We start from the raw sequence: 24,828 nt of genomic DNA, 5'->3' as shown, positions 1-24,828 counted from the left end.
CTATCATCAGTTGGCATGGACAATGCATAATATATGTAAGGTTTGAGGTTCGAACCACAGTCACCCACAAAAAAAATATTATCAACATCTCTGTATAAATTCTCCTATAAAAAAAACATCTCTATACAAATTCATTAAAAAATATACACAATTTGATTTAAAAACTGAAACGATAATTACGATGAAATTGTTTTTAAGAATAAAAAATTGATGAAATTTTTTAGAGAGACTAAAATTTGATTTTTTTTGGGTTAATAGGCTTTTACCCCCATGTTTATTTATGTTGTTCGCTGATTATATTGTTTTGTTGTTCATCTATGTAGCATGTTTATATGTCAAATATCAAGTTGGACAACAAATTCAACTTTAAACAAAACTATATCGAACATTTCTTCCAAAAATAAAAACTTATAACTATATATACCAACATTTTTTTCAATAACCAACTTATAACGCCAGCTAATGTCCTACTTTAGCCTATATTGACTTGGCGGATGAAGAAACAATAGTTTTTAATTTCCATCTAATAAAGCACAAACACGACACTGGTTATAATTTGAAAAAATGGCGTAAACATGGTGTGTTAGACACAACACACAACTTCTATTGAAAGTGTGTGAGCTACAGACCCAACTACAATATGCATATATATATATATATATATATATATATATATATATATATATATATATATATATATATATATATATAACTAGACAGATTTGAAATGCAATTTATGTTTTCTTTTTTATTCACAAACACGCATTTACAGTGATTTATAGTGAAGAATAATAATTGCCTTGAAAAACAAACCTTAAAACCAGCCTTCTTCAGTTCCAAAGCAATGTTTCCACCATTACTTTGTTTCCAGCATGAAACATGATGTTTGAAACCTGAACAATTTATGTTACAACTCTCCCATCATGGTCTATGATTGCATTGTCAATATCATCAAACATGGGTATATAATCCTAGTGAAAAAACGAAAGCTCTTAACCATAGAAATTTCAAAACAAATTTATAGTTAATTCTATTTTACTCACATTCCTCATGTTGAAATCAATCACCCTTATAATATTATATTATCAACATCTATCATCAGTTGGCATGGACAATGCATAATATATGTAAGGTTTGAGGTTCGAACCACAATCACCCACAAAAAAAATATTATCAACATCTCTGTACAAATTCTCCTATAAAAAAAACATCTCTATACAAATTCATTAAAAAATATACACAATTTGATTTAAAAACTGAAACGATAATTACGATGAAATTGTTTTTAAGAATAAAAAATTGATGAAATTTTTTAGAGAGACTAAAATTTGATTTTTTTTGGGTTAATAGGCTTTTACCCCCATGTTTATTTATGTTGTTTGCTGATTATATTGTTTTGTTGTTCATCTATGTAGCATGTTTATATGTCAAATATCAAGTTGGACAACAAATTCAACTTTAAACAAAACTATATCGAACATTTCTTCCAAAAATAAAAACTTATAACTATATATACCAACATTTTTTTCAATAACCAACTTATAACGCCAGCTAATGTCCTACTTTAGCCTATATTGACTTGGCGGATGAAGAAACAATAGTTTTTAATTTCCATCTAATAAAGCACAAACACGACACTGGTTATAATTTGAAAAAATGGCGTAAACATGGTGTGTTAGACACAACACACAACTTCTATTGAAAGTGTGTGAGCTACAGACCCAACTACAATATGCATATATATATATATATATATATATATATATATATATATATATATATATATATATATATATATATATATATATAACTAGACAGATTTGAAATGCAATTTATGTTTTCTTTTTTATTCACAAACACGCATTTACAGTGATTTATAGTGAAGAATAATAATAGCCTTGAAAAACTAACCTTAAAACCAGCCTTCTCCAGTTCCAAAGCAATGTTTCCACCATTACTTTGTTTCCAGCATGAAACATGATGTTTGAAACCTGAACAATTTATGTTACAACTCTCCCATCATGGTCTATGATTGCATTGTCAACATCATCAAACATGGGTATATCCTCCTAGTGAAAAAACGAAAGCTCTTAACCATAGAAATTTCAAAACAAATTTATAGTTAATTCTATTTTACTCACATTCCTCATGTTGAAATCAATCACCCTTATAATATTATATTATCAACATCTATCATCAGTTGGCATGGACAATGCATAATATATGTAAGGTTTGAGGTTCGAACCACAGTCACCCACAAAAAAAATATTATCAACATCTCTGTACAAATTCTCCTATAAAAAAAACATCTCTATACAAATTCATTAAAAAATATACACAATTTGATTTAAAAACTGAAACGATAATTACGATGAAATTGTTTTTAAGAATAAAAAATTGATGAAATTTTTTAGAGAGACTAAAATTTGATTTTTTTTGGGTTAATAGGCTTTTACCCCCATGTTTATTTATGTTGTTTGCTGATTATATTGTTTTGTTGTTCATCTATGTAGCATGTTTATATGTCAAATATCAAGTTGGACAACAAATTCAACTTTAAACAAAACTATATCGAACATTTCTTCCAAAAATAAAAACTTAAAACTATATATACCAACATTTTTTTCAATAACCAACTTATAACGCCAGCTAATGTCCTACTTTAGCCTATATTGACTTGGCGGATGAAGAAACAATAGTTTTTAATTTCCATCTAATAAAGCACAAACACGACACTGGTTATAACTTGAAAAAATGGCGTAAACATGGTGTGTTAGACACAACACACAACTTCTATTGAAAGTGTCTGAGCTACGGACCCAACTACAATAGGCATATATATATATATATATATATATATATATATATATATATATATATATATATATATATATAACTAGACAGATTTGAAATGCAATTTATGTTTTCTTTTTTATTCACAAACACGCATTTGCAGTGATTTATAGTGAAGAATAATAATAGCCTTGAAAAACTAACCTTAAAGCCAGCCTTCTCCAGTTCCAAAGCAATGTTTCCACCATTACTTTGTTTCGAGCATGAAACATGATGTTTGAAACCTGAACAATTTATGTTACAACTCTCCCATCATGGTCTATGATTGCATTGTCAACATCATCAAACATGGGTATATCCTCCTAGTGAAAAAACGAAAGCTCTTAACCATAGAAATTTCAAAACAAATTTATAGTTAATTCTATTTTACTCACATTCCTCATGTTGAAATCAATCACCCTTATAATATTATATTATCAACATCTATCATCAGTTGGCATGGACAATGCATAATATATATAAGGTTTGAGGTTCGAACCACAGTCACCCACCAAAAAAATATTATCAACATCTCTGTACAAATTCTCCTATAAAAAAAACATCTCTATACAAATTCATTAAAAAATATAAAACATATACACAATTTGATTTAAAAACTGAAACGATAATTACGATGAAATTGTTTTTAAGAATAAAAAATTGATGAAATTTTTTAGAGAGACTAAAATTTGATTTTTTTTGGGTTTATAGGCTTTTACCCCCATGTCATTTGAGGGTTTTTTGGTATACCCCCTATGAAAAAAAACTTAGAGGTTCCCCCTGTAAAATAAAGATTTTTTTTAAACCAAAGAATCTTTATTTTACACGGGGGAATCTCTAAGTTTTTTTTTCCATAGGAGGTAAACCAAAAGATCCCCAATGGCAGGGGGTCAAAGTTTATTAACCCATTTTTGTTTTATAGAAATAAGAAAAATAATTTTTAAAAAATGAATACTCCTTCCGATCACTATCATAAATAAGTAAAACTTCAATTTCTAAATATATTGAATAGTTAAAGTATCTAATATATAATAAAGATTAAATACATTAATTATTTAAAAAAGGGTAAAATATGCATTTCATCCCTGTAATTATAGGCCGTTTGATTTTTCATCCCTGAGCTTACTAATCCTCCCATTTTGTCCCTGTAAAAATTAATCATTTAAAATTTCGTCCCTCACCCCATTTAATCACTGCCACGTCATCAAATTAGCAAAATGGCATGGGAATGGACAAAAATACCCTCATCATATTGGCTTCATCTTCTTCCATTTCCTGAATGTATTCCATCACCACCACCACCACCACCATCAATCTCAATCATGAACCCAGCTACAACAACACCACCGCTTCTGAAAATCAACACAACTAATGCCAAAGTCAAATATTGTTGGAACATAGAGTACTGTTCCAACTTTAATCAAATAGCCAAAGGTACAATACAGGTACTGCAGAAGAGGATGCTGCAAACCAGTACAAAACACTATGCTTAGGAGTTGCTCTGCCGAGTTGGAAGGCTACTTGCAAAGTTGCAAGAAACACTTGCAAGATTCCATTGGATGGACCCGCCTAACCATGGAACCAACGTTTTGCAGTTTCTATTTTTTGCCATGAATCATCAATTATGAATCAAAAAAATTGCTCTTCAATAAATATCTATAGTAAAAGGGAAATACCATCTTAGCTGGAAATAGAAATAGGAGCAGCTTTGAACACCAAAACAACAACAATCAAGGGTACGATTTCTACACTTCCGCACCGGTTAAGCAGCGACGACCACGGCGGTGGAAGCGGAGGCTGAGGAGAGAGCCGTTTTGATTTTTGATTTGGTTTGGTTTTGGCTTGTTCTTGCTCCTTCAAATGAATGTGTCTGTAACATTAGAAATTGTATGGATGAAGCTTCCATTTTCTTGATGATGAATTTTTTGAGAGAAAAAGTTGTTGGAGAGATTTTAGAGAAGAAGAGAATGGGTTGTGATTTATGTGTCTGGAGAAGAAGAAGAATGAAAGAAAGAAAGGAAAGAATACGGGTGAGAGAAGAAGATGAAGATGAGGGTATTTTTGTCCATTCCCATGCCATTTTGCTAATTTGATGACGTGGCAGTGATTAAATGGGGTGAGGGACGAAATTTTAAATGATTAATTTTTACAGGGACAAGATGAGAGGATTAGTAAGCTCAGGGATGAAAAATCAAACGGCCTATAATTACAGGGATGAAATGCATATTTTACCCTTTAAAAAATAAAAAAAGTGATAGGAAGAAGTACATAATTTCCCTTGTCTTGCTTATTAAAAAAAAAAAAAACTTGTCTTATCCCTTCTCGCACGTAAGAGAGTTTGGTCCAAGCATTTGTAATTCCGATTTTATCCTTATGTGAAAGAAAAAAAAGTAAAAATGAAAAACGCGTTTGAAGAAATGAAGCAGAAACAGAAGCACTTATATTTAAGTAGAATCTAGTAACTGTATCAGTTTGCAACCGGAGAAAATTAGTCCTCTCCTTCTGTTGGCGACGACGACGACGAACGACGACACTACTATCTCCTCCGTTATCCTCAACTAATCGTTGTTTATATTGTATTATTCTTATTTCATTTCATAACTCAATCACCGACAAACAAGTATCGAAAGAAGCTTGTAGATCTCGATCTCGAACGCCATGGCGTTTTTGAGATCTCTCGTTTTCTCTACACTTCTTCTCTCTCTCCTTCACACCGCTTTCTCCTTCTACCTTCCCGGCGTCGCTCCACAAGATTTCTTTAAGGTACTAACTCATCCATTTCTTCTCGATCTGTATTTGAATCTTATACGTTAGATTAGATCTGTGCTGTATTCAATTCAATTTGATTCGATGTGATGTGATGTGATTGATTGATTTTATATTTTTCTATTTTAATTTGTTGAAACAAGACATGCAAGTGTATGAAATAGATTGAATCTTAATTTCAGTGGATCGCTTCATAGAACAACGTTTACTAATAATCGTTGATATACGGAGGATTGTGAGGTTTATGTTATGATTTCTATTACTCATTTTATGTTTTTATCAGTTACTTAATTTAGCCAACTTTGATTGCACGGTTTGTATGCTGCATCGATAAATTGAATGAAGAATGTTTAAGTTCCACATGTGTAGTTAGGAATAGATGTTGGTGTATTTCTAAATACGAATCAGATAATCTTCGATGGTTGAAATCTTTGCATTATGATTTTAATCGCACTTGTGAATGACGACGAAATCAGTTTGTTTACTAACTATGCAGCTCCTTTAAATGTAATGCAGCTATCTGCTGGATATTTTGTTGTAAAAATATGTAATGAAATGTGTTTTTTTTTTTTGTGGACATAAACTTGATCTGGCAAAATGAATTGTTATAGATCTACTACGTAAGTTGCTAACTTAAAATATTTCTTTGTTGCAGGGAGATGTATTGCAAGTGAAAGTAAACAAATTAACATCTACGAAGACCCAGCTTCCGTACTCATTTTATTCACTTCCTTATCCTGCCCCCAAAAAGATACAGGATAGTGCAGAAAATCTTGGGGAAGTTCTTCGTGGTGACCGCATTGAAAATTCACTATATGTGGTTAGTTTTATATGTTAATTCTCAGTTTTTATCAGTTTCTAAGAAAGGAATTCTTAATGAAATATATAGTTTAGGAACAGTTAACCTCTGAATTGGATAACCACATTTGCAGAGTTGATGGGTAATCGCTCATTAACTTGGTTAGCTACATGAGCTTTTTTTTCTTCTTCCAAGCAATTTTTTAACATTTATTTATAAATTTTTTAGTTTCTATGGTTATTATTTGATTCCGATTTGGTGGTATTTTTCAGTTTAAAATGCGCGAGCCACAAATGTGTAATGTTGTGGGTAAAATTAAACTTGATGCCAAAAATGCTAAGGAGTTCAAAGAGAAGATCAATGACGAGTATCGGGTGAACATGTATGTTATACCGTTATTTTCTGCGAGTTTTCTGCTATCATATGTTTCAAGTTATATCTCATAATGGTTTTGCCTATCATTTGCAGGATTCTAGATAACCTTCCTTTAGTTGTTCCCATAAAACGGAATGATCAGGATTCTACCGTCTATCAGCTTGGTTTCCATGTTGGACTCAAAGGGCAGTATACCGGGGTATGCATATTGTTTTGTAGCACCATGGCTATTGTTATTCAATACCAATAAGTTTCCTTACTTACTTTATCTGAACGAATGTACAGAGCAAGGAGGAAAAGTATTTTATCCACAATCATTTGGCATTTACCGTCAAGTATCATAGAGATGTGCAAACTGAATCTGCTAGAATCGTGGGCTTTGAGGTTAAGCCATTCAGGTCATTATTTTTGTGCTCTAATTCTTATCAATTTAATCCATTTTATTTTCAACAATTGACTCATCTTTTTGTTTAGTATTTGGTGGTGATTTTTCAAATGATCTATGTGCAGTGTTAAACACGAGTATGATGGTAAATGGGATGACAAAAAGACCCGTTTGACAACATGTGACCCTCATGCTAAGCACACAGTTGTGAACAACAACTCTCCTCAAGAAGTTGAAGAGAGCAAGGAAATTATCTTCACATATGATGTTGATTTCCAGGTGAGCTTATGAGCTGATATAGTAGTGCAACTATACCCTGTGCTTTAGAATGGTTATTAACATACATGAATTAGGCACTGAGGTAATTGGTGTGAGGGTTGAAATTGGTCTGTCGTTTGGCGGATAAAATATTCAACACCCTCTTTTGCATTGATGAACATTTTTATAATGGCGTTTTCTTATATCCAACTTTTCTTTTTCTTCTATCCAACTGGATTGTCTTCTTCATTATCATCATCCTCTCTTTTTTTGTTATGGTGAAATGTGATAATTAGTTTTATTTCTTATTATCCGCTTTTGCCTTTGGCTGCTATCTGCAGGAGAGTGATGTGAAGTGGGCTTCAAGATGGGATGCCTATTTGCTAATGAATGATGACCAAATTCACTGGTTCTCTATTGTAAACTCATTAATGATTGTTCTCTTCCTTTCGGGCATGGTGGCAATGATAATGCTGAGAACACTCTACCGTGACATTGCAAAGTATAACGAGCTTGAGACCCAGGAAGAAGCCCAAGAAGAGACTGGTTGGAAGCTTGTCCATGGGGATGTATTTAGGCCCCCTAACAACTCAGATTTGCTGTGTGTTTATGTTGGAACAGGTGTTCAATTTTTTGGGATGATACTAGTAACCATGATATTTGCTATCCTTGGGTTCCTCTCTCCTTCAAACCGGGGTGGGCTCATGACAGCCATGCTCTTGGTTTGGGTTTTCATGGGAATATTTGCTGGTTATTCTTCAACTCGCTTGTACAAAATGTTCAAAGGATCAGAGTGGAAAAGAATTGCCCTCAGGACTGCAACCTTGTTCCCTGCAATTGTCTCTGTCATTTTCTTTATATTAAATGCTCTCATTTGGGGCCAAAAATCATCTGGAGCTGTGCCATTTGGTACAATGTTTGCTCTGGTCTTTTTATGGTTTGGGATCTCAGTTCCACTTGTTTTTGTGGGTAGCTATATTGGTTTCAAAAAACCTGCAATTGAGAATCCTGTGAAAACAAACAAAATCCCAAGGCAGATCCCTGAGCAGGCCTGGTACATGAACCCAGCCTTCTCTGTTTTGATTGGGGGAATACTTCCATTTGGAGCTGTTTTCATTGAGCTTTTCTTTATCCTCACCTCAATCTGGTTGAATCAGTTTTACTACATCTTTGGGTTCCTCTTTTTGGTCTTCATCATCCTTGTTGTCACTTGTGCTGAAATAACCATTGTGCTCTGCTACTTCCAGTTGTGCAGTGAGGATTACTTGTGGTGGTGGCGGTCATACCTTACTTCTGGTTCTTCCGCACTATACCTCTTTCTTTATGCAACATTCTACTTCTTTACCAAGCTTGAAATCACAAAGCTGGTGTCAGCCATATTTTACTTTGGATACATGCTTATAGCTTCTTATGCGTTTTTTGTGGTTACCGGTACTATTGGATTCTATGCATGCTTTTGGTTCACAAGGCTCATCTACTCCTCAGTCAAAATTGATTAGTTATAGCAAGTAATGGTTTGGGTTAATCTACTATAGTTATTAGATGGTGAAGGAAGTTTGTGTAAGGATCTTGAAATTCAAGTACTGTCCATGTGCACGTGTAACCTATTCTATACAATTTTGAATTATGATGACAGTGATTCTTTTGTTTCAGTATCATTTTAATTGCCGTTAACTCGTATAAATACAGCTTTGATGGTTTGTCTAAAAGGGTTGTTTTATACGATTTTATATATTTGCAGTATGTCTTCGGTAGAAATGAAATTTCATCAAATTTGAGCTTGAATGCCTGGAATATCTGGGTTTTAGCTAGCAAGTTACGACACTTGTGTTTTCTGGTCTTAATCCTCGAGTTTTTAAGGAAAAGGGATCATGGTATTCCAAAGTTTGGCCCAACATAAATAAAAATCTGGCGAATTGTTTTAGTCATGATTTGAACTTGAGTTCTCATGAATGATTTGTGCTTAACTGAAGCATATTAACCTCCTTAGCTCGATTAATTGGGTTAGTCGTTACACTTTAGAACCTCTCCTTGACTATAACTTTCCACTCTAATTCAATGAAAATTCAATCGTTCATAATTATAAATTATTGTCAATTTGATCAAGTTTAATGTCTATAAAGAGGATTTGGGCTATAATAAATACGAGTTCTAAGCGGGGTATCTTGATAGATGGCTCATCACGTATTTTTAACATAAGATAAGATCATCTCTCTTTCTCTTCATCCTCTTCAATGGTCACTCCCTCCTTAACTGCCTTTATGCGTCGTTTGACTTCGTAGGCAAATGAATTGTGCTAAATAAACACTGCTCTAATTTACATGGAGATAGAAAGTCAATCTAATATTTACACAAGGTTTTTTTTTATCAACAAGGTTATTCTTGTCACAATTGCCATGAGATTAAACTTAAGTCAAAGAGGTGTAAAAGAGGTGCTTGTTGGTTCCACTGTGGAACTCTCCAATTTCAGTTTGCAATGGTCAAACATGTTTGACCAGTTTTTATGTTTTTGAAGCAATTTTGGTTCCAAAATTAATTTCAAATTGAAGCAACAATTTGTAGTTGTTACACCGAGGTTGAATCAATTGTTGCAATTCTAACATTTTGCAATTTTTTTTAATATAGATGTTAGAACTCTTTTTGGTAATTATACAAAAAATTTGGATCTCAAATATCTAAACATGAAATCGTAAAAAATCACATACAAATGCTAACCATTTTACATTCAATTTTTTCAAAATCAACTATCACCGCTATACTATCAAACATAAGAGACACTTGCAATGACAAAATTTAATTTTAAATGACTTAATTTTATAAAATTAATTTAGTGAAAAATAAGTTGAATATGTAGTGGTTTATGTTAGGATAAATTCACGTAAAACTGAGTTAATCAATGGATTTGAGTGTAAAAATCATGTTTGAAGTCAAAATATAAAAAAATTAGCTTCAACATAGAATCAATTTCAATATATATATTAATGAAACATGTAAAAATCAATTTTATATGTGTCTAGTCCATTTTTAATATTTTTCTTTCAAAAAAAAAAAACTAAGAATCTCTGTTTTTTTTTTGTTTGGGCACAGAATTAAGAGTCTAAAAAGAACCATTTCTTATTTTTGAACAAAGTTTGCGTTTGCACTTCACAAATATATGATGTTAATTTTCTTTAAAAAAGAAAAATGATGTTGATTTGACAGCTGGCGTTTTTACCGTTTGCAATTTGCATTTACAGTGACACGATAGAGTACAAGTTAGTACAACTTACAACCCAATTCCACTAACCTGTGTATTATTATTACCATTTACCACCCCTTCAAGGTTTTCTACCGTTATTTGTAACGTTATAATGGCACATGGTCACAAGCAGCACGCAACCTAGGAAACTAATTGCCGCAAACGTGCAGTACTGTTTTCGAAGTCTCAACGGCTAGTTTCTTCCCATTTCATCACCATCTATAAATAATAATACAATAATCCAAGGAACCAGATCAATGCAAACCACCCCTTTGTGCTTGCAAAGTGACAAAACTAAATCTTTACACACACCACATTCAGCTATCAGAAAGAAAAAAGCACCATGGCTGTGTTCTCAAGAACTGCTTCTGCTTCTCTATTGTTCTTGTTCCTTCTCTTTGGTTTCTCTGCAGCTAAGGAACTATTGGTCGGAGGCAAGATAGATGCATGGAAGGTTCCATCATCTGAAGCAGACTCACTCAACCAATGGGCAGAAAAGTCTCGTTTCAAAGTCGGCGATCATCTTGGTAATTTCTAAATTCTAAATATTCATTCAATTACAAGATTAAATATCATAATTTCCATCACTGACACATCTTTTTCTTTTACCTTTGTTTTGCAGTTTGGAAATATGATGGTGGGAAAGACTCAGTTTTGCAAGTAAACAAAGAAGATTATGCTAATTGCAACAGCTCAAACCCCATTGAACATTACAATGATGGGAACACGAAGGTAAAGCTAGACAGACCTGGACCATTTTACTTCATCAGTGGAGCAAAGGGACACTGTGAGCAAGGACAAAAGCTGATTGTGGTGGTTATGTCTCCAAAGAAAAGATCCATTGGAGTTTCACCTGCACCATCTCCAGCAGAGTTGGAAGAAGGTCCAGCTGTTGCACCAACTAGCAGTGCGCCGGTGTTGCGAACTGGACTTGTGACTGTTCTGGGACTGTTGGCTATTTATGTGGGTTTTCTCATATGAATCACCGCACCTAATTAGGATATAGTGAAGTTATTATTGTGATTCTTTTTTTCTTTTGTAGCGATTCATTATTTTTTTCCAAAGGAATAAAAACTTGATATAGGATTCTTATACTCTGTCCTGAATACCTTCATTATTTTTTCCAAAGCTTATGAATAATAACTTGCTTGATATAGGATTCTTATCTTGAATACCTTCATTGTTTTTTCCAAAGCTTATGAAAAATAACTTGATATAGGATTCTTATGCTCTGTCCTGAATACCTTTGTGAACTGTGTCTGCGACAAAATTCGTTTTTTAGAATTCCATAGAGGATGAGAAATGCCAAAGTTTCTCAAATTGAAGCAAAAAATCAAAGCACCACCAACATCCAAAATCCAACTTTAATATATTATAACTGAAATTCCATACAGTGTGGATGAGGCATGCGAAAGTTTCAAATTGATTCTTTCCTTCCCAACCAGTACAACACAAATTGAAGCAAACAAATAAAGCACTGATGTCATCATCCAAATCCAAAGCCTAAACATCTAACTAATGAAATGCCATATGTCCAGTTATGTGTGTGTGAATTGAGAGAGGTTGTGTCATGATTGAATAGAGACTAGCGAAAAACAAGCACGCAAAACTACAGCCATCTGACGAACACAAGCTCCATTGGCAAAGGAAAGTTACAGACCTCTCCCACACACACCTGCGGAGAAGGGAAAAAAAACTTAGATAAGTTGTGAATATTTATGAACAGATTAATCAATTTATGCACATAACATGAAAGAAAGAGATTTTCTGTCACAAAATTTTTAAGAAATGTATATCAGGGACTGTAAGTTGCTCCATAAAATTCTAACAGAAACAAATTTCAAGCATTTTCTGCAAATTGAGCCTAGATTATAAACTTAAACAATGAAATAGATAGAGTATATAAAATCATAAATTGAACACGGGATTAGAAAATCGATAAGCAAGTGCATGGTTTTTGCTCTTCCTGCAACTTCTCAGGACACACAAGGAAATGAGCTTTCAAATTACAAATCAATTACAAAATATTCAATGAATACAATTATGTTCATCTTAGAGACCATTTTCCAAACTTCAATGTAAAATCTGTAAAGTTTACATTTTTTGACAAGAACTATATCAATAGATGTTGATCACAATTTACAAAAAAAAAAAACACTTTTTGTAAATCGTGATCAATATCTTTGTCTATTTGACATCAAATTTCAAAATAGTATAAACATGCCACAAATATAATTTTTTCCCTTATCAGTGTCGGTATCACAAAAAATTAGGTCTATTTAAAAGAAATCTTGATTCTAGTCAATTGTTTACTATTAACTATCTTAGACTAACTATATCATTCTCATCTCTCGCATTTTTATCATCTGAAAAAACATAGCTTTCGCCAAGCAACGACTCTGCATTAAAAAGTCCATCATCAAGTTTATTGCGTACAGCTTCACTAATGTCACACAACCACGTTTTTTATTCCTTACATCCTCAAAGAATGAACAGATAAGTATGTGCTCCCCTAATAATTATAACATGATGAAGAAGAAAGCTGTACAAGGATCTTCAAGGCAAGTTTTTGGAGTTGTATCTAAAATTATGGAAGTAGTATCCCAAACACATTAATCAATATTTTCTTTTAAAATGCTTTAAAAATTGGAGGATAATCTTTGGATATGTATCTAGGAGTACCGTGGGCATATCAGCATCATATTATAGTACAATATACTTTAATTTTGGAGTTTCTGAACTTTGTGGCTCAATTGCCAGCTGTTAAATAACAGTAAATTGTAGAATTAGTAAAATACTTCGGAATCTACTTTGGTCATCAATTGCAATACAAATTCCTATCTAATGTCCACACAATGTTGTCAATATCGTGAGTGTCCTTGTACAATCGAACGATACAATCCTACAAGTTTTGAAGGCTCAAGCATGCTGAATCGTGAGCGGGATCACGGAGCTCTAGGATCAGGTTGGGATTATGGGCAAGCATCAGATTTGGATTACGGGCAAAATCTTAAAAATGTAGGATTGGTAGTCCACAACAAACCTTGACAGGACAGTTTCCAGCCAGGTTCCACAGCCCAGTTTACTAAGTCCTGTTGTTTCTTCTATGTAACCTCTCCTTATCGATCCGTTCCTCCATCCTCTGCAATGTCCTTCTTACTCTCTCACGTCAGCATATTATAAGAGGGGGAACGAATGGGGGAATAGGCGGCAGGGTTGCATGTGTTTGGAAAAAAAAATATGTGAGGAGATTTGGTAGAGACATTGGTGTATCTGATATTATGTTAGTTTTTCTCAGGTAGAAAAAATCACCTTTCATTTTATTTTTTTACTTCTAACTTAATTAATTAGAAAGACCTAACCATAGGTGGAAAAAAATCAACTTTAATTTTAGTTTTTTCACTTCCGACTTGGTTAATTAATTTATGTACATTTATATAAAATAAATTGAGTAAATACTCAACTTAGTCCCTAAATTTTAACGCGTCGGCCAACTTAGTCCCTCAATTATACGAAATTTCTAATTAGTCCCTGAAAAAATCACCTTTCATTTTATTTTTTTACTTCTAACTTAATTAATTAGAAAGACCTAACCATAGGTGGAAAAAAATCAACTTTAATTTTAGTTTTTTCACTTCCGACTTGGTTAATTAATTTATGTACATTTATATAAAATAAATTGAGTAAATACTCAACTTAGTCCCTAAATTTTAACGCGTCGGCCAACTTAGTCCCTCAATTATACGAAATTTCTAATTAGTCCCTGAATTTGTAAATTGTCAATCAATTTCGTCCTTCTGTCCAAACGGAGGGTTAACGGGCTGACGTGGCCGTTAACCTCTCACATGTCATACGCCACGTAGGCAGGGACTAATTTGGCCGAAAATAACAAACATTTTGAAGGACTAAATTGATTGATTTGCAGAAATTTTTTTGGCTTCTTCCCAAACAGCTCTTTTCTTCCCCAACGTATCTGTCTTCCCCAATTGTATAAAATTGGAACCCTAATTAAACAATATGCAATCTACATTCTAATTAAATGGGAATATGGGAAAAAACTGTTATTAAAGTCGAACTTCATCTTCAAGCTCCAACTTTAATGGTGATGAAAAGAGGTTGAAGATGATTCAGAAATGTAACCTTCAAATACATCCCTAAGTAATATTAAAAACCATCAAATAAGTCCCTGAATTTTTTAATCATATATCAAACAGATCCTTGAAATTACATAACACACAAATTGAAACTGAAATATTATATAGGCAAAAGGCATAGGTCATAAGTCATAAGTCTGAGAAATTACATAGGCAAAAGCAACCCAATTTTGAGGCATTATGCTAGTAGATTATCCTTTCAAGTGACTCATGTTAATATGACTGATAGCTTCACTGTTGATCTGGAAAAACATTCATGCTCATGCAATTTCTGGGAATTAGTTGGAATACCATGCCGGCATGCAGTCTAGGCAATTCATAAAAAGGTTGACGACCCTGTCAACTATGTGCAAAGGTATTACCATAAAGATACTTATAAGAAATGATATGAAGAAGGAATCACACCTATCAATGGGCAAAATAAATGTAAAATTGTGCAAAACTGCGCAGAATTATGCATAAAAATGTGCAGAAATTATATGCAAAACTGCGCAGAATTATGCGTAAAAATGTGCAGATTTTGATGATTATCTACGTGCAGAATTTGTATGTAAATGGTGCAAAATTCGTGTGTAAAACTGCGCAGAATTTGTGTGTAAAACTATGCAGAACTATGTGCAAAACTGTGCAAAATTGTGTTACATTATCTGATATGGCTCATGTAAAATATTTTCTTATGCATTATTGTGTTCATATTATTTCAGGGGAGACCTAAAGGATTAAAAAATATCAATTCTAAAGGCATAACACAGGTAAAAAAGGCCAAGACAGTGCCTAATCCTGCTGCCAATGAAACTCCTCAAGCTATGTCCAAGTTTAATGGTGATGAAAAGAGGTTGAAGATGATTCAGAAATGTAACCTTCAAATACATCCCTACTTAATATTAAAAACCATCAAATAAGTCCCTGAATTTTTTAATCATATATCAAATAGATCCTTGAAATTACATAACACACAAATTTACTGCTAGTAGTAGTTCACACATACATCACTCATGACATGATACACCTAGAAAGAGATAGAAAAAGGAAAGGTAGCGCAGACGTATCACGTAGTAGCAAGTAAAGCAAAGCATATGCATTAACATAACTAGTTTTGATTTGACTTTGAAAAAGTCATTCATCCAACTCATTCATATTCATTCATCACTCAACACACAACACAACAACACTACCCAACCAACACAACTCATTTTCTATCCTCAACCAAACATACTTAACCTCAATTAATCGTTTGATTATTGCTTAATGGCTTTAGAGTTGCAAGCTTTGAATTCTTCTCCAACAGGAGCTACTAACGAAAAAATCATGCTCTCACAAAGCAACACCAATGAAAAAATCAACATCTCTGAATCTCATCACCAAATCGAATCATCATCTTCACAGCAACAACAACCGTTGCAGTCGCCGCCATCACCAGTGAAGTTGAACCACAAGTGCAGTGTTTGCGACAAAGCTTTTCCATCTTATCAAGCACTTGGTGGTCACAAAGCCAGCCACCGTAAATCTTCATCAGAAGCACCAACATTTTCCTCTTCATTACCAACGTCAGAATCGCCGGAGATGATGATGATTTTGGAGGGGTGAGAATGGAGAAATTTTTAGCGGGAAGGAGAAGGTTCAAGGATGTGTTTGATGGTTCTGACTGAAATGTGAAGGAGGAGGAATATGTAATGCAGGGGCAAAATGGGAAAAGCAGGAAAAAAATAAACTGAAAAGTGAAAAATGAACTTTTTCCAAATCAATCAAATTAGTCCCAGAACACGTGGCTTCCTTCTTGCCACGCGTACAAGACAACACAGCATGCAGGGCGACATGTCAGCATGGCTAACAGAGCACTTTGACGGAGGGACCTTTTTGATCGACGTTTGACAAATTCAGGGACTAATTAGAAATTTCGTATAATTGAGGGACTAAGTTGGCCGACGCGTGAAAATTCAAGGACTAATTTGATGGTTTACTCAAAATAAATTGTATTCATTAACTCTTTTAATTATCTTTTCCAATTTAAGTTTAGTTTAATGTTGAGACTATCTTACGATCCGTGCTATGATCCTTTGTCACACCCTTCCGGTCCTAGGCAGGATCCCAAGTTTGAAAACATTGGGTCTGCGTGTGTTTAATCAAGAAAAGTTTGTCCCCTAAAATGCATTATCAAATCGTAATAAAATTATAATTCAGATGGGGCAAAATTTCTTAGCACCCTAATTTGTAAATCCGCACTGCAGCTAGTATAACGAAAGAACATTACACTCGTAAAGTAAATAAGGTCGTTATAAGAAACTCTACCATAGTTCAGAAATTCAGGTCATGGGTAGTTTATCGCCGTCATCTTCTGAAAGATTGTCAATTTGATCGTCGTCGCTTTCTGACATGTTGTCAATTTGAAGTGGCCCCTTAATACCGCCATTATTACCACCAAAAAGTTCCCTCTGTGCTTTCTCCAGAAACTCCTGAGCAGCAGCTTGAACAGAAATAGATGGCTTTTCAGAAGATTGATACTTCCTCTTTTGACCAGCCTGCTCCTGATGTTTCCTCTTCTTTCCCTCGCCGCTACTTAAGTTCCTCATTCTCTGCCGTTGTTCTGCATATGAAATAACCACTTCTTTACATACATGCAATGTGATCAAAATGGAAGACATATAGATTTTTTACCACCCCTAGAAGCAATAAACCAAGTTAACAACCCACCTGGAGTGAGGTCAGGCAAAGAGTGTTCGATGAAGCGAGTAGCTGCTTGAGAATTCAACATAGTAGAAGGTCGCAATGGAGCTTCACAAACAAAACCAAAATCACGAAAACACAATCAATTTAACCAATACTACAAGTCTAAGCTAATAAAAAAGGGGAAGACTAAGTAGCACCAACACCTCATATTGAAGGTTAACATGTGTCAGTGCTCAGTGCCCAACACCTTCTTAAATTATCATCAGTGTCTATGTGTCAGGATCATATCTGACTTATATGTTTCATAGCTTGAAGAAGATGTGTTTCCAATTCAAATATCCATCATCTTATATTTTGAACTTCAACATTCAACAAAAGCGCATTGAGAAAATAAAATCATAAAAAAATTAGAGAAAGAAAAAAAAAAAAATACCCTTATTCAAATCTAGAAGGCGTTCAAGTTTGTCTTGATATAACTCTACTCTATCCTGAAAATACACAACAAAAATCAAACAGAGTAAGCAACAAGGGTTAGGTACAAAAACATAATTAGCAGAGTAAAATAACTCACAAGCTCTGATTTGACAGGGTTATCATCTGGTTGAACTCCACTGCACCTCAATTTCACTGCAAAAAAATAAAAAAAACACAATAGAACAAGAAAATTAAGTTGGAATTAACAAAACTTAAAATTGTAATTACAATTAAATTAGATGAAGATGATGATTACGTGTGAGGAGGGTAGAAGTGATTTTGGAGAGGAGAAAGAGAGAGTGGGCACGTTCAAGAGGTGGAAGTTGGGAGAGAGTTTGAGGGTTCATAAGAGGTAAAAACTGTTGAAAATGTGAACGGAATTCACGAAGATTGGAGAGAGTGGTGTTGACTGAATCCATCACCGCTTCGGGTACTCCTCCACAGCTTTCACTTTCACTTCCTTTCACCATTTTTGTGTTGAATGTCTCGAACTTCAACACTGTTACTGCGGTGGAGGCAGAAAAACCTAAAATCTAGGGCTTTTAAATACACTCTCACTCTAATCAATTCAGATGCCGTAATTTTTCTTATTCCCCCTTTTTTTTTTTTATCTTTTTTTTTATTTTTTTTATATAACTATTTTTAGTATTTTAAACCTAAACTAAAATGTTGACCTTTTTGTGGAATGGGATTATATAGATCTTGAAGCAATATCAACATAGTGATGGTTTTTAAAAGGAGTATTATTATGGAGCATCAATGTTGGAAAATTGTTCGAAACTCAAATAATAATTCGTATTATTTTTCGTTTTAAGTATTATTTTTCGTTCTAACATTTGAAACGATGACTTAAAGAATGTTGGTTTCATAAAGAATAAGAGAAATGAATATTAAAGTCTTGATTATCAACTTATTCTCTCTTGTTTTTGTTGAATTTAATAGAACATTGTTTGAGGTATAAGAATGCGGAGGATCATGAACTTTTGATAATGGTGTTCGAGTATGGGACAATGAGCATGTATGCAGCAATGACGTCTCACAATGGTTTTGGGACGAAAGTCAATAGACACGGAAAATTATTGCTAGTGTAATTGACATGGCAATTAACAATTGTGAAAGAATATCAATTAATGTTTAACATTTACCTTCCAAAACGATCGCACAACATTCAATAGCCATGTTAATCGACATTCAAAACCATATCCAACTTATTTTTACAAGCATACCATCATAATGTGACCATCTCAACATTAGTGTTCCCCGTAATCATTATAAAAAAGCTAATATAATTGCTTGGACCAAAAATGCACGCCCCTGTAGCTTTAGACTTAAAAAATTGCTCCTACACCTAAAAATGATCTTCAACATCCTCGATGACAGTTAATTGTCGTTCACTATTTAATTGTTAACAATTAATGGATGCGACAACATGTCAGCCCAACTAACTCCCATCATAACTACCTACACTTCACCTACAACTCATGATCCTACTCAACCTACTACTTCCACATCATAGAAGATGTTAGCTCCTACGTTTCCAGTCATGACAATGTCTTTGTTATTTTTTATTAGTAGGCCCTGGTTCTCATGCATGCCAAAAGCATTGAGTATCACTAGTTGAACTTGTCAAGACCTAAGTAATTTGTGTGTAGTTCATGCGGTAAGTTACCTGGTTAAGTAATGTAAACATGATGCATTTGTTTTGTTCTTCTTTCTTTTTGTATTTTTAGTTCAAACAAATAAGACAATGAAAAACTATTGCCAGAGCATTGAGTTTTTATCCTCTATGATAAATTCTAACATTGTTCAGAAGAACCCGAGTTCGATTGATAGGTCGAACAATTGTTGTCATGTTAATATTTACCTCACAGCGAACTCTGACGGATTACATGACGTTTTATCTACAAACCGGTGGGATGGGTGAACACAAAAAAAAATGGCATTAAAGAAAAACTTAACTCTTTTTAATTTAAGAAGACCTAATTTTTTATTTTTTGGTGGTGGTGAGACGTAATTTTTTTTTTTTTTTGTAGTGGTCGAGGTTCGAACCCCGACTCTTACATATTTTATGCATTGTTTATACCAACTGAGTTAAGCTCACGATAACAGACGTAATTTTTGTTTGATAGTAATTCCTAATTTTAAAAGATTTGACCAAAATAGAGTAAAATAAAAATAAAAAATAGTTAGCGATAACGTGATGGTGGCACCTCAAGCACTCAGAGCGGGTATCAAACAAAATCCAAAACTGAAAACTTCAAAATTTGTGGGAGACAGGTTAATCCACAAACACTCTCATAATTTTTGCTCTTCTATGACAGTCTTGCTTCTCTGCTCCTCAACAACCACATGTTGTAACAACGGTATGTCATTCTGCTATACTTTGACTGATACTCATTTCTATGTTCTCACCAATCATGGAGGACCAACCAATTTTGTCAAAATCAAAACTTTATCAAATGGGTCATTCTTAAATTTGAAGAAACATGGAACAACACATGTGGGTCATCGTGCATTTAGGTCTATGACTAGATGTAACCATGACAATGATTTGGTTGTTGCAAATAATGGCAAGAAGAAGAAGAACAAAACTAGCGTGTCTGAAGAAGAAGTTATGACCATTTTGAAGTCTATTTCAGATCCAAATTCTGCTTTTTCATACTTTAAGATAGTTTCTCAGTTGACTAATTTTGTGCATACCACTGATGCATGCAATTACATGCTAGATATTTTGAGAGAACAAAGGAGAATTGAGGATATGGTTTTTGTGTTTGATTTGATGCAAAAGAAAGTTATTTACAGGAATTTGACTACATACATGACTATTTTCAAGGCTCTTTCGATTAAAGGCGGGATTGGAAGAGCGCCTTTTGCGCTTAGAAAGATGAGGGAAGTTGGGTTTATTTTGAATGCATATTCATATAATGGGTTGATTCATTTACTGTTACCTGGTTTTTGTAACGAGGCTTTGAAGGTTTACAAAAGAATGATCTCAGAAGGGTTGAAGCCTAGCATGAAGACATACTCGGCGTTAATGGTTGCATTTGGAAGGAGAAGGGACACCGGGAACATTATGAATTTGTTGGAAGAAATGAAGAGTATTGGTTTGAGGCCGAATATTTACACGTATACAATATGTATTAGAGCGCTTGGGAGGGCGGGGAGAATTGACAATGCGTGGGGGATTTTCAAGGAAATGGACGATGAAGGATGTGGGCCTGATGTTATCACTTATACGGTTCTGATCGATGCTCTTTGTGCTGCAGGAAAACTTGACAAGGCTGAGGAATTATATGTAAAGATGAGAGCTAGTAGTCACAGTCCGGATCGTGTAACATACATTACATTGATGGACAAGTTTGGTAAAGTTGGGGACTTGGAAACAGTGAAAAGATTCTGGAATGAGATGGAGGTAGATGGTTATGCTCCCGATGTTGTTACCTACACTATACTTATTGAGGCTTTATGCAAATCCGGGGATGTTGATCGGGCGTTTGATATGTTAAACGTGATGACAACGAAAGGCATTTTTCCAAATCTTCATACTTATAACACATTGATCTGTGGACTTTTGAAGGCAAGAAGATTGGATGAGGCATTAGAACTTCTTGAAAATATGGAATCTTCGGGCGTTAAACCAACCGCTTTTTCTTATGTTCTTTTCATTGATTATTATGGAAAATCTGGTGATCCTGCAAAAGCTATTGACACCTTTGAAACAATGAAAAAGAGAGGAATTATGCCTAGCATAGCAGCGTGTAATGCGTCTTTATATACTCTTGCAGAGACGGGTAGGATCAGTGAAGCTGAAGATATATTCAATGATCTTCACAAGTGTGGCCTTTCGCCGGATTCAGTAACCTATAACATGTTGATGAAGTGCTATAGCAAAGCGGGGCAAATAGACAAAGCCACACAACTTTTGTCTGAGATGATAAGCAAGGGGTGTGAACCAGATGTAATGATAATCAATTCTTTAATCGACACACTTTACAAAGCTGGCCGAGTTGATGCGGCGTGGAAGATGTTTGGGAGACTGAAGAATTTGAAGCTAGCTCCTACGGTTGTGACATACAACATTTTACTTACTGGTCTCGGGAAAGAGGGAAAAATCCTGAAGGCCCTTGAATTATTTGGGAGTATGACAGAGTCTGGATGCCCTCCAAATACAATAACTTTTAACTCGCTCCTCGATTGTCTTTCCAAGAATGATGCAGTTGATTTGGCTTTGAAGATGTTTTGTAGAATGACAATGATGAACTGTAATCCTGATGTTCTGACATACAACACTATCATCTATGGTTTAATAAGAGAAGGAAGAATTGATTACGCGTTCTGGTTTTTCCATCAGATGAAGAAATTTCTTTCGCCTGATTATGTAACTTTGTGCACACTCATTCCCGGTGTTGTAAGGCATGGAAGGGTTGAGGATGCAATCAAGGTTGTAATGGAATTTGTACACCAGGCAGGTTTACAGACAAATTCACAATTCTGGGGTGAACTAATAGAATGTATTTTAACCGAAGCAGAAATTGAAGAAGCCATTTCATTTGCTGAAATATTGGTATGCAATTCTGTTTGCCAAGATGATCATGTAATGTTACCTCTAATTAAAGTCCTGTGCAAGCGGAAAAAGGCCCTCGATGCTCAAAATGTATTTGACAAATTCACCAAAAACTTGGGAATTCACCCAACCCTAGAATCATACAATTGCCTGATGGATGGACTTCTTGGATCTAATTTCACTGAGAAGGCTCTAGAACTTTTTGAGGATATGAAGAGTGCAGGTACTCATCCTAACAATTTTACTTACAATTTGTTGCTTGATGCTCACGGTAAATCCAAGAGGATCAATGAACTTTATGATCTGTACAGTGAGATGCGTTCTAGAGGATGCGAGCCAAATGCTATAAGCCATAACATTATCATCTCCGCGCTTGTGAAATCTAATAATTTGAATAAAGCTTTGGATTTATATTATGAACTCATGAGTGGTGATTTCTCTCCCACTCCTTGTACATATGGTCCTCTTATAGATGGTCTTTTAAAAGCTGGAAGATCCGAGCAAGCAATGAAAATTTTCGAGGAGATGTTAGATTATGGATGCCAGCCCAACAGTGTTATTTACAATATTCTTATCAACGGATTCGGGAAATCAGGTGAAATTGATTTTGCTTGTGAGTTGTTCAAAAAGATGGTTAAAGAAGGAATCAGGCCAGATTTGAAGTCTTACACCATTCTTGTAGAATGTCTGTGCATAACTGGTAGAATTGATGAAGCTGTTCAGTATTTTGAGGAACTAAAGTTGACTGGGCTTGATCCTGATACGGTTTCGTACAATTTTATTATCAATGGGCTTGGAAAATCACGTAGATTGGACGAAGCTCTTTCTCTCTTTAGTGAAATGAAGAATAGAGGAATTTCTCCTGATCTTTATACTTACAATGCATTGATTTTACATCTTGGAATTGCTGGAAAGGTAGACCTCGCTGTAAAGATGTATGAGGAACTACAACTTGCGGGTCTTGAACCGAGTGTTTTCACTTATAATGCTCTCATTCGCGGTCATAGTTTGTCAGGCAATAAAGATCAAGCCTTCTCTGTCTTCAAAAAGATGATGGTTGTCGGTTGTAGCCCCAACACGGAAACATTTGCACAACTGCCTAATAAATGTTGATATTTACTATTATCGCATGTCAGTGTATATGTAAGCATTTGCTGTGTAAGTTTCTGGTCTCAAAGGGTGGCATGAAAGTAAATTGTAAAGGCAGATCCCTGAGCAGGCCTGGTACATAATCCATTTGGAGCCGTTTTCATTGAGCTTTTCTTTATCCCTGCCTCAATCTGTTTTACTACATCTTTAGATTCCTTTTTTTGGTGTTCATCATCCTTGTTGTCACTTGTGCTGAAATAACCATTGTGCTCTGCTACTTCCAGTTGTGCAGTGAGGATTACTTGTGGTACCCCTTTCTTTATGCAACATTCTACTTCTTTACCAAGCTTGAAATCACACAGTTGGTGTCAGTTATATTTTACTTTGGATACATGCTTATAGCTTCTTATGCATTTTTTGCGGTAACCGGTACTATTGGATTCTATGCATGCTTTTGGTTCACAAGTCTCGTATACTCCTCAGACTAAATTGATTAGTTATAGCAAGCAACAGTTTGGGTTAATCTACTATAGTTATTAGAGGATGAAGGAAGTTTGTGTAAGGATTTTGAAATTTCGATACTGTTGTGTCATGTTCACGTGTAACCTATTCTATACAATTTTGAATTATGATGACATCGTTTAAATAGAGATTTATTTGAGGGTGGTTTGTCTTGTCTGAATAGCTGTTTTATGTCTTGGTATAAATGAAATGTCATCAATTTGAGCTTGAATGCCTGGAATAATTGGAATCTAACTGAATGAGGGTGGTTAGTATAGCTGTTTTGCTCACTGTGATGATCTAAAATGGTAGCATATTGGCAGTGTCGGTACTTTTTATCTAAAATGTTGGCTGTATGGTATTTTTATTCATTTGCAAAAAGATACAGTTGTTCATAATTTAGGTAGAGTATCTTTGTTATTAGTTAATCATTATATTTGTATTGTTGTTCGTATGTTTCTTGACATATTGGTTTCGTTCCCTTAAAAAAAGGTCAGATTGTTGTTAATCTCTGTCCTTGATAATAACTTTACTCACTGTAATTCAACAAAAACAAAACTCAGTTCTTCATAATTATAAATTATTTGTCTATTTGCTAGGCACTACAGGTTAATCAAGTTTAATGTATATGAAGGGAGATATATGTATGATAAAGGCGAGTTCTACAGTGGATCCTCTTGATAGATGTGCCTCACCAGACTATACATCAATAACTTGTTTAACATG

General features: G+C 34.4%; 4 protein-coding genes across 5 annotated transcripts; 3 read left to right on the top strand and 1 right to left on the bottom strand.

Annotated features, from left to right (window-relative positions):
- Positions 1–5,306: 5,306 nt before the first annotated feature.
- On the top strand, positions 5,307–9,124 carry LOC146942388 (transmembrane 9 superfamily member 9-like). The gene is made up of 7 exons (XM_085756348.1): positions 5,307–5,595; positions 6,254–6,418; positions 6,670–6,779; positions 6,866–6,971; positions 7,058–7,170; positions 7,283–7,436; positions 7,757–9,124. The coding sequence occupies exons 1-7, from the start codon at positions 5,491–5,493 to the stop codon at positions 8,912–8,914; spliced, it is 1,911 nt and encodes a 636-aa protein (XP_085612474.1). The 5' UTR covers positions 5,307–5,490; the 3' UTR covers positions 8,915–9,124.
- A 1,672-nt stretch (positions 9,125–10,796) lies between these two features.
- LOC146942387 (early nodulin-like protein 14) lies at positions 10,797–11,747 on the top strand. Its single transcript, XM_085756351.1, has 2 exons — positions 10,797–11,180; positions 11,276–11,747. Exons 1-2 carry the CDS (start codon positions 10,997–10,999, stop codon positions 11,632–11,634), a joined length of 543 nt encoding a protein of 180 aa, XP_085612477.1. The 5' UTR covers positions 10,797–10,996; the 3' UTR covers positions 11,635–11,747.
- A 256-nt stretch (positions 11,748–12,003) lies between these two features.
- On the bottom strand, positions 12,004–18,466 carry LOC146942386 (Sas10/Utp3/C1D family). 2 transcript variants are annotated; one of them, XM_085756349.1, is made up of 6 exons: positions 18,205–18,466; positions 18,046–18,101; positions 17,908–17,962; positions 17,499–17,579; positions 17,097–17,391; positions 12,004–12,328 (listed from the first exon to the last, which is right to left on the bottom strand). In XM_085756349.1, the coding sequence occupies exons 1-5, from the start codon at positions 18,416–18,418 to the stop codon at positions 17,111–17,113; spliced, it is 687 nt and encodes a 228-aa protein (XP_085612475.1). In that variant the 5' UTR covers positions 18,419–18,466; the 3' UTR covers positions 12,004–12,328; positions 17,097–17,110. The 2 variants fall into 2 exon arrangements, with proteins under 2 accessions (XP_085612475.1, XP_085612476.1); XM_085756350.1 differs by lacking the exon at positions 12,004–12,328 and adding an exon at positions 14,833–15,150.
- A 1,502-nt stretch (positions 18,467–19,968) lies between these two features.
- PGR3 (proton gradient regulation 3) lies at positions 19,969–24,238 on the top strand. Its single transcript, XM_085756347.1, has one exon. The coding sequence runs from the start codon at positions 20,149–20,151 to the stop codon at positions 23,623–23,625; it is 3,477 nt and encodes a 1,158-aa protein (XP_085612473.1). The 5' UTR covers positions 19,969–20,148; the 3' UTR covers positions 23,626–24,238.
- The last annotated feature ends 590 nt before the right edge of the window (positions 24,239–24,828 follow it).

The sequence above is a fragment of the Medicago sativa genome, chromosome 3 (genome assembly GCF_051527215.1).
Source record: "Medicago sativa cultivar Bolivia chromosome 3, Bolivia_mono, whole genome shotgun sequence".
Lineage (NCBI taxonomy): Eukaryota > Viridiplantae > Streptophyta > Magnoliopsida > Fabales > Fabaceae > Medicago > Medicago sativa.
Note: the sequence above shows the minus strand (reverse complement) of the source record. Positions and strands in the feature narration are given on the sequence as shown.